This window comes from Astyanax mexicanus, chromosome 23, assembly GCF_023375975.1.
Source record: "Astyanax mexicanus isolate ESR-SI-001 chromosome 23, AstMex3_surface, whole genome shotgun sequence".
In the NCBI taxonomy this organism is placed as follows: domain Eukaryota; kingdom Metazoa; phylum Chordata; class Actinopteri; order Characiformes; family Acestrorhamphidae; genus Astyanax; species Astyanax mexicanus.
In genome coordinates this window covers 22,417,501-22,432,801 of record NC_064430.1, presented here as the reverse complement: position 1 = coordinate 22,432,801, position 15,301 = coordinate 22,417,501, and the positions used below count along the sequence as shown (strand labels likewise).

The following is a 15,301-nucleotide window of genomic DNA, read 5'->3' as shown; positions in this document are numbered from 1 at the left end:
AATAATATGATACTTTAAATTAATTTAGGTTAAAATTAATAAATCAGTAAATAATTCTGCTATTAGCATCACAGTGAAGCTCTGCAGCCAGATTCTCCTCAGAGATTACTGAGGCTGTTTCCTAATCTGAGCACCACCTTGCAGATCTATGTGTAATATTAGTACACCACTGTTACCAGCATGTTCACCAGTATGCTCACTATAGCTGTGTGTGGTTTTGGTTTGTGGTTTCTCGTTGTGAAGTGTCGTAACCGTAAATATCTGTAAGTAATGCAGCGACTGGACCGCGATTGCAAAATCACTTATTCCTGGAGGCACCAAAAATAAATGTATGGTGTTTCATAAATTTACGTTTAAATGCATGTTAAATTTTACTTTGTGTTAAAATGAATAAACAAAGTTACTGAAACTTAATTCTGATTTTTTTAACAGTGATGGTGAATAGAGTGAGGCATGCTGCATTAGTAACTACATAACAAATATGTCTATTTTATTTAGAATTAAAACAAGAAGTGGTAAAATGACGGTAAAAGGGACTTTTTTTATTTAGCTATTATCTGTGTTTAATCCATCACCCAAAAATAAAGGAAAAAGTATTCTACAACTGTTTCTACAAACCTACCAAGACACGGCCATTATCCACTCAAACTGACAGATCCAGCAAGGAGCGCTGATCAGAGAAGCAGCCGAGAGAACCATGATCACTCTGAAGGAGCTGCAGAGATCCACAGCTTTTCTTCAGCAGGGACAGGGAAGCTGGACAGGGCTGATGGGGAGATGGATAGAGAGAAATAAACCTGAAAAGCTGTTTAGCTCAAATTTAAGAAGTATATTTGATAGTTGGATCAACCTTTAATGTTAAAATGTGGTTGAAATAATATCTGTTGTAGTTTCAGTGTTAAAAAAACACTTAATAAAAATATTATTTAATGTAAAAATTGTAGAATTATTTAGCATTTTAATAAATGTTATGTGCTATCACAGATCACTGTAACAAATGGAGAAGCTGATGGGCATAAAAATGTCATTCATCCAACCAACCAGGCCTCTGGAAGGGAAGCAGTTTTGAAACACTTGTTTTATTAAATTATGAGTCGGCAAAATTTAGACACGTTTAAGTTCAGGGTCAACATGACCATGCTGGTGTGTGTGTGTGTATCTGCATGTGTGAGTGTGTGTGTGTGTGTGTGTGGTTATAAGTGAAGAACTGAAGCATGCCTCCAGAGAAGAATGGAGCAGAGTGGTTTAGAGTATCTCTGTTTGTTCTTCAGACTGGGAGGGCGGATGCTGATGGTGAGTTTTCTTTAAACACATTTAAAAAGTGTGTAAAATATTTGTTTATTACATACGTTTGTGTGCTAATGTGATTAATAAGAATATTTCAGAGACATTTCTGAGAATTGTACAATTTTCACATAATGATTATAATAATTCCTCTGTTTATTTAGTCTTTTAGACAGAGAATTTCTTAAAAAAAAAATTACTGATCTAGGAAAACTAAAAATCGTTAATCTAAATCAGATTTGGGTTGTGATTTCTGTGAGTTACAGGGTGAAAGGTGATTTCTTAAGCACTTTCTTTGAGTTTCTGATGTTGATTAAATCACTTGTGTTTTATATAAATGAAGATTTCTGTAGGTCGCGATTTTATGCCGGTTTATACTGTGAGACACTTCAGAGACTGGAGATTTATTTCAACAGATACAATCAGTACATTTAATATCACACACACAGTATACATTACATTTCTGACCAGTCTGATTTTTAATCATTTTTATATATTTAGAATATAAGTATATATAATATAAAGACACTGCTCAGAATGGTTCATGTTAACATAAAACAAAACATGTTTTAAATTGAAATACCTTTATTTTTAAGATTGTAATTTTAACAAGCCTAGTTCTGAAAATAACAGTACTAATTCCACAAGTACAGTAATTTCCAAAACCAGTCTTGAGTACAAATACTGTTATTTAAATAAATAAGTCTATGTTTTTTTTTTGTTTTTTTTTTGCAAAGGCAGTATTTTTAAATAGTTTCAAAATTGCTTCACAATTTCAGATATTGCCCCAAATCACAGACATGCATAAAATATTTATGAAAAGGATGAAACAGCGATGATCAAATATTAGTTCTAATACTAAATTAATACATGTAATTTATTGTAAATTATATGTTACAGTATGTTAGATATTTCTGCACCGTATCCTTACTATACACATTAATATCCTGTATCGGTACTGCACTGTCCTGTCCTTTAAATTGTCTCCTCTTTTGTATTTATTAAGTTGGCTTGGAAAAGCCAACTTATTGTTCTTCGTAATCTTCTTATTTTTATTATTATTATTATTATTATTATTCTCGCCACGTTTTATAAACAACTACTCCTCCTAGAGCTTTCGAGCTAGAACCACGAAACTTCAGACGATGGTAGAACTTATAGCCGCGGGGTGTGCTTGTGCTTTTTGGAGCGATACATCGTACGATTTTCGTAAAAACTTCGTAAACGTACGCCCTTTTTTCCATAGACAATGAACTAGAAGAATTTTGAATGGCTGTGAACGTCACAATTTTTGAGATACGAAGACGAAATTCGTATGGTCTATAGAACTTAGTGAGTTCTTTCCGAAAATATGCTTTACGAAACGATATGTCGTACGGATTTCGTACAAATGTCGTACGAAGTTGCCCCATAGAAATGAATGGGGGGCCCAGAGTTCCATCTCGCACACGAGCAGCTCTGCGCACGGAACCCCTTCTCTCCCCTGCTCCTCCAGTACTGTGAGTGTATGGAGGAGCTGCTGTATGGAGCAGCTATCAGTCAAAAGTTTGGACACCCCGGCACCCCAGCCAGGGCTTTGCAACCACCTATTATCTGCTTAGCAACCACCTTAGCAACCACCTGGAAAACGTTAGCAACTGCCTAGCAACCACTTAGCAACCACTTTAGAAATTATGGCAACTGCCTAGCAACACCTTAGCAACCACCTGGAAAATATTAGAAACTGCCTAGCAACCACGTAGCAACCATGTGGAATAAATTAGCAACTGCCTAGCAACCAGTTAGCAACCACCTGGAAAATGTTAGCAACTGCCTAGCAACTGCTTAGCAACCACTTTAGAAATGACAGCAACTGTCTAGCAACCACTTAGCAACCATGTGGAATATGTTGGCAACTGCCTAGCAACTACTTTAAATTGATAGCAACTGCCTAGCAACCAGTTAGCTACTGCCTTAGCAACTGCCTTAGCAACCACCCGGAAAACGTTAGCAACTGCCTAGCAACCACTTAGCAACCACTTTAGAAATGATAGCAACTGTCTAGCAACCACTTAGCAACCATGTGGAATACGTTAGCAACTGTCTAGCAACTACTTTAAAAATAATAGCAGCTGCCTAGCAACCAGTTAGCTACACCTTAGCAACCACCTGGAAAATGTTAGCAACTGCCTAGCAACTATTTAGCAACCACTTTAGAAATGATGGCAACTGCCTAGCAACCAGTTAGCAACTACTTAGCAACCATGTGGAATACGTTAGCAACTGCCTAGCAACCAGTTAGCTACACCTTAGCAACCACCTGGAAAAGGTTAGCAACTGCCTAGCAACTACTTAGCAACCACTTTAGAAATGATAGCAAACTGTCTAGCAACCACTTAGCAACTATGTGGAATGTGTTGACAACTGCCTAGCAACTACTTTAAAAATGATAGCAACTGCCTAGCAACCAGTTAGCTACACCTTAGCAACCACTTGGAAAACGTTAGCAACTGCCTAGCAACCACTTAGCAACCACTTTAGAAATGATAGCAACTGCCTAGCAACCACTTAGCAACACCTTAGCAACCACTAGGAAAACGTTAGCAACTGCCTTGCAACCACTTAGCAACCACTTTAGTAATGATAGCAACTGCCTAGCAACCACTTAGCAACACCTTAGCAACCACCAGGAAAACGTTAGCAACTGCCTAGCAACCACTTAGCAACACCTTAGCAACCACTAGGAAAACGTTAGCAACTGCCTTGCAACCACTTAGCAACCACTTTAGTAATGATAGCAACTGCCTAGCAACCACTTAGCAACACCTTAGCAACCACTAGGAAAACGTTAGCAACTGCTTAGCAACCACTTAGCAACCACATTAGTAATGATAGCAACTGCCTAGCAACCACTTAGCAACACCTTAGCAACCACTAGGGAAACGTTAGACACTGCCTAGCAACCACTTTAGAAATTATAGCAACTGCCTAGCAACCACTTAACAACATCTTAGCAACCACCTGGAAAATGTTAGCAACTGCCTAGCAACCACTTAGCAACCATGTGGAATATGTTAGCAACTGCCTAGCAACTGCTTAGCAACCACTTTAGGAACGATAGCAACGGCCTAGAAACCACTTAGCAACCACTTTAAAAACGATAGCAACTGCCTAGCAACCACTTAGCAACACCTTAGCAACCACTAGGAAAACGTTAGCAACTGCCTAGCAACCACTTAGCAACCACTTTAGTAATGATAGCAACTGCCTAGCAACCACTTAGCAACACCTTAGCAACCACTAGGAAAACGTTAGCAACTGCCTAGCAACCACTTTAGAAATTATAGCAACTGCCTAGCAACCACTTAACAACATCTTATCAGCCACCTGGAAAATGTTAGCAACTGCCTAGCAACCACTTAGCAACCATGTGGAATATGTTAGCAACTGCCTAGCAACTGCTTAGCAACCACTTTAGAAATGATAGCAACTGCCTAGCAACCAGTTAGCTACAATTTAGCCACCACTTGGAAAACGTTAGCAACTGCTTAGCAACTGTGTGGAATACGTTAGCAACTGCCTAGCAACTGCTTAGCAACAACTAAGCAACCACCTGGAAAACGTTAGCAACTGCCTAGCAAACGCTTAGCAACCACTTTAGTAATGATCACAACTGCCTAGCAACCACTTAGCAACCATTTTAACTTTTCAACGTTATTAGCGTACTTTTCCAAGCCAACTTAAAGTTCGTTCACGAACTTTGCCTTTTCTAGTTGTATTTATTGTTATACAGTGTTATAGTTTTAGTTATAGTTAGTTATAGTTATAGTTTTATGTTGCACTGTCGTCACTCCTGCACTTTATGTTGTCTCTTGTTTGTTGTTCCATGTTGCACCATGGTTCCGGAGGAACGTAATTTTACTACACTGTGTACCTGTACTCAGATGTAATGACAGTAAAAGGCTCTTGACTTGACTTGTTTTTTTATTTTTTATTTTCTGTACTGCAGTTTGATTGGCTGTTCCTCGGGGGGATGGACACCCTCGTTCTGGTGTTGAGCTCGTTCCTCCTCTGGGCTTCAGACTGCAGCTCTGTTCCCTTCATCATCAGCGATCCTGAAGCTCCTGAAGGATGTTTAAACCTCGACTCAGACGCTCCCGGTAACTTTCTTCACACCCAGAACCATTTCTACTCAAACTGTGACCAGTTTAATAGAGTTTACAGAGGCAGCGCTGCCCTGGGGGCTTCTGGGAAATCTGGGAATAAAGAGGAGGAAATGAGGTTTAACTGGGAGAAACAGAAACATCTGGAGCTTCAGAGCTTCTCCTCTGAGTAGAATTCACGCTGGATATTAATAAAACCTCCCTAAAAACTCAATCACTGTGGCCACTTTATTAGAAACACCTACTGTATTACCGTGTGCTTCCACTCACTGTGGCCACTTTATTAGAAACACCTACTGTATTACCGTGTGCTTCCACTCACTGTGGCCACTTTATTAGAAACACCTACTGTATTACCGTGTGCTTCCACTCACTGTGGCCACTTTATTAGAAACACCTACTGTATTACCGTGTGCTTCCACTCACTGTGGCCACTTTATTAGAAACACCTACTGTATTACCGTGTGCTTCCACTCACTGTGGCCATATTATTGGAAACACCTACTGTATAACCTTGTGCTTCCACTCAGTGTGGCCACTTTATTGGAAACACCTACTGTTTTACCCTGTGTTTTCACTCACTGTGGCCACATTATTGGAAACACCTACTGTATTACCTTGTGCTTCCACTCACTGTGGCCACTTTATTGGAAACACCTACTGTTTTACCTTGTGTTTATGCTCATTTTGGCCACTTTATTGGAAACACCTACTGTATTACCTTGTGCTTCCACTCACTGTGGCCACTTTATTAGAAACACCTACTGTATTACCTTGTGCTTCCACTCACTGTGGCCACTTTATTAGAAACACCTACTGTACCTTGTGCTTCAAACTCACTGTGGACACTTTATTAGAAACACCTACTGTACCTTGTGCGTTCACTGATAGTCCCTTTATTTTTCCCAGCATCCCCTGTTTTGGAGTCCTTGGAGTGCAGAAGTGACTACACTACCCATATCCGCTGTAGCTGGATTGAAACCTCAGGTTCTCCTCTCTCCCTGTTTCACCTGGATCCAGAATTCAAAAGGTGAGACAGAACAGCACGGGGGATTTACACTGTTATGCCATATGTTACGGGACATGTGAGAAGTACTGTGTCCCATGACTTTTGCCATGTCCCATGTGATGTGATGTTTTTGCCAGAGTCTATTTACTAAATTATACACAATTTTCAGAATTAGCCCAGACTAAATTACACACAGCTGGATTAACTGGATTAACTCATTAAAGTTAAGACTTCTGTGTGTGATTGGCTGATTGATTGCACTGGATTTTATTTAGGGGTTTCAGAGTTTATACAGAGTGAATACTTTTGCACGTCACATTTTTCAGATTTTTATTTGATTCAAATTTAGAAAACCATGTTTCACTCTCATTCCGCTTCACAACTATGTGCTAGGTTGTGTTGGTATATCACTTAAAATATCAATAAAATACGTTTAAGTTAGAGGGGTATTAACTCTTCTGACAGAGTTCTTTTCTGAATGTATTGGTGTTTTATACAGTGAGTTGCCGTGTGTCCGTGGACCTCTGCTGGTCCAGAACTCTTCCACCCAGAAGCTCAGAGCTCAGTGCCGATACAACTCCTCCATGTTCGGCATCGGCTTCACTGATGTGTTCTTCTTCCAGACTCCTCACTCCCCCGGCATCACCAAGAGCATCAACCTAATAAAGCACAGTCAGTACACACTGCATACCTCTCTACACCAATCAATCCATCATCAATACCTCTGTGTTTGTGTTTAGAGTTTAACCTGTTAGATCCTGTATAAAAGCTTCACTTCAGTTCCTTACAGTTTCACAGACCCTACAACTGAACCCTGTGGAACTCCACCATTCACAATAACAATGGTTTCTTAATTAGTAATAATAGAAGAATACTGAATTTTATAAGGCACACTGGATTATATATATATTATATATATATTAAAGTGACACTAGTAAGGAACAGGGATGTCGCCATGTTTTCCTTCTAATGGGGAAGCAAAGAAGTAAAGCAAAAAACATTTTCTTTCAAAGTCAACTGAGTCCTAGATGTTAATCTACACAAATTTCTCTCCTGAAAACTGTTTATTTGGGTGAGTAAAGTGCTTCCATTTATTTACAGTACGCTTAGATTTCCAGTATTTTCAACAGTGCGATTAGCAGCAGCGCTTATCGCTAGTAAATGCCATACTACAGTGCTACACTGAGGAACCCTGAGTGTTTCTGTAACCCAGAGCGCTATCTATCAGCTAGCGGTTCTTTCCACGTAGCTTGTTTTAACACATTAAACACACTACAGGTCTCAGTGCTGTCCTCCTATCAAACTTTCTTATATTTCCACAGCAGTGAGGCGCTTCCCCAATGACCTGGATTTAAACATCATAGACCGTGTGGAACAGACACACCCTCCACTCCAACCAGAACCCTCCTCACTAGAGTATGATGGCAGTGGGTGGAGCCCCCTATTGGTGAGAAACAGTGATACAGGTGAGAACAGCTCGGGTGGTGTGCAGTTATGTGTGAGTATGTGAGTATTGGTTTATTATGTTGCTGTTTGTTTCTGTAAAATAAAATCTAAAATAAATCAGTGACCAGTGATGGTGTTGATGGTATGAGTGTGTTAGTCCTACACATACTACACATACCTAATACTATATACATACAAATACATGAGTAAATTAGGTGGATAAATAATAATAATAATAACAATAATAATAATACAGTAATTATAGGAAGAGGTAAATTTCAATAGAAATAGAAAATATTATAGTGATTATAAAATATTATATATTATATTATATTATATATTATATTATATAAAGTATATCTAATCCTTTCCGTTTTTTCTATTGTTAAGGTATGTTTTACATTAAAAAACAAACATACTATTTATATGTTACTGTGTGTTTGTGTGTGTGTGTATCAGACAGTCTCCCTGGCCCCTTTAACCTGCAGTGTGTGTATGATGGAGTGAGGGAGGTGAGGTGCAGCTGGGAGATGATGAGAGAACTCACACAGTTTATCCTCTACAGTCTGAGATATCGAACACGTCCTGATACTCAGTGAGTCACATAACAACACGTTTTATTACAGCAGCTATTCCCAAACCTCACAACCTCAATAGGACCGGAGGTGAGGTTTAGTGTCTGACTAGAGGCAGTGAACACACACACAGTAGTGACTAGGGGCAGCGAACATAGTATTGACTAAGAAAAACGAACACACAAACTAGTAAATATGGGCAGTGAACACAGACTAGTGACTAGCAGCAGTGTACACACAGTGGTGAATATGGGCATTGAACACACAGTAGTGACTAGGGGGAGTGAACCCACAAACTAGTAAATATGGGCATTGAACACACAGTAGTGACTAGGGGGAGTGAACCCACAAACTAGTAAATATGGGCATTGAACACACAGTAGTGACTAGGAGGAGTGAACCCACAAACTAGTAAATATGGGCATTTAACACACATTACTGACTAGGGGGAGTGAACCCACAAACTAGTAAATATGGGCATTGAACACACAGTAGTGACTGGGGGAGTGAACCCACAAACTAGTAAATACGGGCAGTAAACACACAAACTAGTGACTAGCTGCATTGAAAACACACAATAGTGACTATGGGCATTGAACATACACACACAGTAGTGACTAGGGGCAGCAAACTTAGTATTGACGGAGAGAAGCAAACACACAAACTAGTTATTATGGGCAGTGAACACACACAGTAGTGACTAGCAGCAGCGAACACACATATTAGTGATAAGTGGCAGGTAACACATAGTAGTGATTAGGGGACGTGAACATAATATTGACTAAGAGAAGCAAACACACAAACTAGTAAATATTGGCATTGAAAACACACACAGTAGTAACTAACGGCATTGAACACACAGTAGTAGTGACGACTATGGGCATTGAACACACGCACAATAGTGACTATGGGCAGCAAACATAGTATTGACTTAGAGAAGCGAACACACAAACTAGTAAATAAGGGCAGTAAACACACAAACTAGTGACTAGCAGCAGTGTACACACAGTAGTGACTATGGGCATTGAACATACACACAAAGTAGTGACTAGGGGCAGCAAACTTAGTATTGATGGAGAGAAGCAAACACACAAACTAGTTATTATGGGCAGTAAACACACACAGTAGTGACTAGCAGCAGTGAACACACAGATTAGTGATTAGGGGCAGATAACACACATAGTAGTGATTAGGGGAAGTGAACATGATATTAACTAAGAGAAGCAAACACACAAATTAGTAAATATTGGCATTGAAAACACACAGTAGTAACTAACGGCATTGAACACACAGTAGTAGTGACATAGTATTGTACTATAGTATTGTATAGTATTGACTAAGAGAAGTGAACACACAAACTAGTAAATAAGGGCAGTAAACACACAAATTAGTGACTAGCAGCAGTGTACACACAGTAGTGACTATGGGCATTGAACACACACAAGTGACCTAGGGGGAGTGAACATAGTTTTGACTGAGAGAAGCGAACACACAAACTAGTAAATATGGGCAGTAAACACACACACACATAGTAGTGACTAGTAGCAATGTATACACACATATTAGTGACTGTGGCAGATAACACACACACACACTCTCTCTCTTTCTCTCCCTCAGTTCAGGGTGGTGTTGTGGAAGGGTGGAGGAGGAAGGCGGTAATGATGATGATGCTGTTGTAAAGTTCTCGTGTTCGTTCTCCGTGTTTAAAGCTGAAGTGCTGCTGCTGGATCTCAGACCGGAGCCACGAACCAGAGATTTTCAGTCTAATAAACACAGTGTGTATTAATATGTATATGTGACCTTGCCATGAGCACTGTGGCCAGTGTTCAGGCTTACTAACAAGATAACACCTCACAACTTATACAGGTTTGGGCTTTCCCAAGCCATTCCCTGAGATAACACTTCAATATAAATTCTTAGATTAAAAAAAAAATGTTTTTTTTATGGTTTTTGATGTTTTATAATTGTTATATAATCATAATAATATTAATATTCTGTTTGTTGTAGTTGAGCCGGATGCTCCGGAGGGTTTGAGTGTTGAGTTGATTAGAGATGAATGGGTTTTAAACTGGACCATCCCTGAATACCACACTGTGTCCATCTCCTCTGAACTCCGGTACTGGAGCTCACACTCTCCTGTGAGTACCAGCATCTTGCTAACACACACGGTAATGCTTAGGGGTCGCAAACACACAATAGTGACTAAGGAAAGTGAACATACAGTAGTGAGTAGGGGCAGCTAACACACATATTGAAGCGTGTCACGTCCACTGGCACTATTCTTCAATGTTTGTCGCCATGCCGGATCCACGTCTCGCTGCGTGTGGGCGTGTCCGTGACGTTTTTTTTTAATAATTCAAAAGAAGCAACAGATGTAGTCAAATATAAATTTAAGATTTTACATTTTTAGTAAACCTCAGTGTGATCTATAGCTCTATAAATCCATATTCCACCATTTTTAGTCTTTCTTCTGTGTTTGAAAGGCGCCTGTATGAGCTCTGTTGAACTTTTTTGCCAGAGGGTGGGGCTGCGCTCAACGCAACCCAGCATGCACCGCGCCATGCGGCGGCTCTCTCCACTAAAATGAACAGGATGCCTCGTGGCTTAAGTGCCAGTGGACGCGCACCGGAATGCTTAGGGGTCGAAACACACAATAGTGACTAAGGACAGTGAACACACAGTAGGAAGCAGGGTCAGTGATCACTGTAAATGTCTCTGTAAATATGATTCTCTCTCTCTCTCTCTCTCTCTCTCTCTCTCTCTTTCTCTGCATCCCTCCCATCTGTAGGAGGAGGTGGAGACTGTTCTTCTCCCTCCTCGTGTTAGTGAGTTTAAGATGGCGGAAAGCTCTCTGCTCAGCTCCACCCATTACCTGGCTCAGGTGCGCTGTGCTGCGGTTCCTGGTGGTCGGTACGCTGGATATCCCTCAGACTGGACTGAACCGGTTCACTGGACCACCAGTCCCAGTGAGATTCAAACCATTACATTTTAATATTACATTAAATTGATATTATTACATTTTTAATGCACATAGTTATAATTTTATATTACAAATTATAGTTACATTTAATGCATTACATTAAACTTACTACATATTTATTTGTTTATTTTTTCTTCAAAAAATACAAAGAAGTACTTTTTTATTTAAATGGTACTTAAACATGTTAATCTTACATCGATTGTTTTATTTTCCATTTTACAAAATGTATTAAAAATATTATTAAAGGTTTCATTGTTATGAAGAAAAAAAGAGGGGAATACTTGTAATTAATCACAGCTAATTTAATTTATGCATTTAATTAGTTATTTTTTTTAAATTGATCAGCCCAGGTTTGTCTGTTTGTTTGCAGGTCCTGGATCAGGTGGGCACCGTGTTTATTTCTACCTGGCTGTGAGTGTGTCTGTGACTGTGATCCTGACATACTTAATTTTCCTGGCCTTCCACAGGTGAACACAAAATAATTAATTTATCAGAGATACAATAAGTCCAAAATAACTCAGTGGACCCTATCATACACCCTGTGTAGGGCGCATTGCAATGTTCATTGCTATCTTACTAATAGCCACAAAGCATACACCCCCACTGATTACACACACATGAACACACAGCAGCACAAACCCAACTTTTACATCAACAATAAACAGAATAGTAAATAAAATAACATTCCTTTTCCCGTAAATGAGCTGCTGGAGCTCCTTCACAGCGTCAACCAGCAGCTCAGTTTCCTCAGCTGAGAAGCGTTTGTTGGACTCATCCAGGTTGCTGCACCGTTACAATAGCAATCCACCAAAGTCAGAGCTCACCTGATCTACTCTTAAAGGCAATGATGAGCAAGAGACACGTTGAATGGTTTATTATTTCATGTTACGCCCAAAATTAACCACATTCATGATTAATTAAATAGAGAATTAGTACATAATTTTTGAGCATTTTGTGCAGCGCAAGGTGTACTTTTCCTAATGTTACAATAGCAAAGACACACTGACACAACTTATATCAAGCTGTACAGTGCACGGCTTGCCTATAGATCACTAAAATACAGCGCAGTGTGAAAATAAAAAATTGTAAATGTATGTGAGGAGCATTTGATTGCATTTGGCAAAAAACAACACCAGTAGTGAGGTCAGGTTCTGGTAATAATGTATTATTTCTTCCACGCCAGTTAATTCCTAAGTTTTTGGATGGAGAACGCAGCTCTACTGCTCCACAGAACAATGTTAGTGGGTTTTATGCCCCTGTAGCTCACGCCTAACACTGCCATCTAGTGGAGAACAATGTCAAAATATTTTTTTAGCAAAGTTTTAATACGGATTCCTCTACAGTTTGTGTCTGGAGCATAATATAATTATTTTTATAGGATTCTCTCTCTCTCTCTCTCAGGAAGGTGAAAGTGTGGGAGGTGTCTCTTCCCTCTCCTTTACAGAGTAAAGCACTGAAGGCAGTCTGCCAGGTCAGTTTCACCATATCAAACATCTAAACATTTTCACGCAAACACAGCATCTAAAACGTACAGTCATTACCACCCACTGCACTGTCCACTGTGGGTGGTACTGCCCTCTACGATAAATAACCATCAAAACCTACCTTAGACCATCTGAAACCAGCTAACAGCAAAAGCTCAACATAAGCAGGATTTCTTTAGCGAGGTGTTTACTCACAAGATAGCACCTCAGAACTTTTTTCTTATTTTTCGCACTATATAGTACACCAATTATAAGGCGCACTATCAATAAACTTCTGTTTTCTGGTCTGTTTTCATACATAAGGTGCACCGTGTGCTTCCTTTTAATCCAGCAGATCCAGTTTGGGTGAGAAAAACACTTCTGTTTATTTACAGTAAGATCAGATTTACAGATTTCCACTAAGGCTAGGTGCAGCAGCATTGGCATTAGTATTAGCGGCTAACCGGTAGTGTTAGCTGCAGTTAGTGCTAGTAAATACTACACTGAGGAACCCTGAGTGTTATGGTAAGCCAGGGCGATATTAGCTAGTGGTTCGTCCCACGCAGCTTATTTTAACATGGTAAACGCGCAGACTACAGTCCGATATACTCCTCTATGAATGGCAACAGAGCTAGTGCTAATACCGCTGCTCCTTAATACCTGACCTGTATAATTTATACGTAAGAATCACCGGATTATAAGGAGCTCTGATGATTTTGGGGAAAATGAAAGGATTTTAAGTGCAGCTTATAGTGCGAAAAATACAGTATAAAGGTGTTGTTTCCTTAGGTAACACTTATCACTTCTATAATGCCATCCCATGACATTTGGCACATGACTATATGTCTACAGTATATATACTCTATACAAAATATACGATGTGTGAATACTGATTTGTGATTGGCTCCTCCCTGCAGATTCATGGCGAGCGTCTGCCGTCCTACACAGAGGTGGAAGATCCGTATATGAGTGAAGTGTGTGTGCTGAAGGACGTCAAGCACCTGAGTTTGCATGAATTGTGAGTCAGTGTGAAATGAGAGGAAGATTTACACTTTTAATAATAAAAGCTGAAGCAAAAACTTTTGTTTTTAAGTGCTTAACATATCCTCAACATTTAGAAAAAGCATATTGTCACTACAAATACAACATTTATCACAGTACAATAAAATACTATAATTCTGACCAGCTGTATTTAATGTAATGGGCAAAACCATCTACAGGCTCGACCAGAACATGTGAGCCAAAACACGAACCAAAAAGAAAAAACTGAGTTTAAAATACCAGAGAACACAACACAACCAAATGTAGGAGAGGAAAACGGGATATACACAGAAATACAAACAGAGAATAAACGCTTAGTGTGATCCTGGATTAACAGTTGGCAAAACTTCGCCACAAGAGGTATAGGTTTTTATAGTCAAAAATAAATGACCAATTGGTAATAGTAGTTTCACTACTGAACCTCAAAACTTCCCAACTTGATATCTCTAGTTATGAATCAACAAATCCAGTAGATGTAAAGTGAAAATTTACACTCTATATGTGTAGTAATGTGTTCATTCAGAGTAAATGTAGAAAAATGTATTGTAAATTTGTGTTTGTATAGAATTTAAGCAGTGTTATATTGATATTAACGCTATTAAACTTCTTTTAAACATTTATTTTTTGCAGTGACTGTGAATATGAAGACACAACAGCGTCCTCTGCTGCTGAGAGCCCCTCCTCACGCCTGCTGAAATCTCAGGAGGGATGCTGTGAGACCGGATTAGGACTCATGATTGAGGAAGTTCAGGTTCTTTTGTGTAACATCAGATTGGATGATCTTCAGCCCTGCTCAGACCAGCAGAATCCTGTGTCCAGTGCCGGTACTACCCAGGATGCTTTGCTGGAAGTCTGTCAAGAAGGCGTAGAAATGCATGATGGGTACCTGGACTGCCCGAAGTGAACCCACTCCTGATTCCTCTGAGTTTAATATAGTCTCCTGCAGTGCTGCTATCGATCACTAGATGGCAGAGCAACACTGTATTTCCCAGAACTGAGCTTACGGCTTTAATTATACAGCTCTGTAAAAAAAAATTAAACAGATTCTGAATCAGTTTCTCTGATTTTGCTATTTATAGGTTTATGTTTGAGGAAAATGAACATTGTTGTTTTATTCTATAACTACAAACAACATTTCTCCAAAATTCCTCATAAAAAAATTGTCGTTTAGAGCATTTATTTGCAGAAAATGAGAAATGGCTGAAATAACAAAAAAGATGCAGAGCTTTCAGACCTCAAATAATGCAAAGAAAACAAGTTCATATTCATAAAGTTTTAAGAGTTCAGAAATAATCAATATTTGGTGGAATAACCCTGGTTGGTTTTTAATCAGTTTTTTTTATGCATCTTGGCATCATGTT

General features: G+C 39.2%; 1 protein-coding gene across 1 annotated transcript; it reads left to right on the top strand.

Annotated features, from left to right (window-relative positions):
- Positions 1-237: 237 nt before the first annotated feature.
- Positions 238-14,844, top strand: LOC103037443 (uncharacterized). Its single transcript, XM_022665418.2, has 13 exons — positions 238-1,293; positions 5,273-5,423; positions 6,336-6,456; positions 6,935-7,107; positions 7,758-7,901; positions 8,341-8,476; positions 10,074-10,231; positions 10,464-10,594; positions 11,245-11,422; positions 11,807-11,903; positions 12,838-12,907; positions 13,817-13,917; positions 14,571-14,844. Exons 1-13 carry the CDS (start codon positions 1,231-1,233, stop codon positions 14,842-14,844), a joined length of 1,797 nt encoding a protein of 598 aa, XP_022521139.2. The 5' UTR covers positions 238-1,230.
- Positions 14,845-15,301: the final 457 nt, after the last annotated feature.

Excerpts from the sequence above, each read along its gene's own strand:
- LOC103037443 (XM_022665418.2), top strand. The coding sequence starts at position 1,231 with ATGGAGCAGAGTGGTTTAGAGTATCTCTGTTTGTTCTTCAGACTGGGA. Across the intron at positions 8,477-10,073 it reads CGAACACGTCCTGATACTCA|TTCAGGGTGGTGTTGTGGAA; the intron begins GTGAGTCACATA and ends TCTCTCCCTCAG. Across the intron at positions 13,918-14,570 it reads CACCTGAGTTTGCATGAATT|TGACTGTGAATATGAAGACA; the intron begins GTGAGTCAGTGT and ends TATTTTTTGCAG.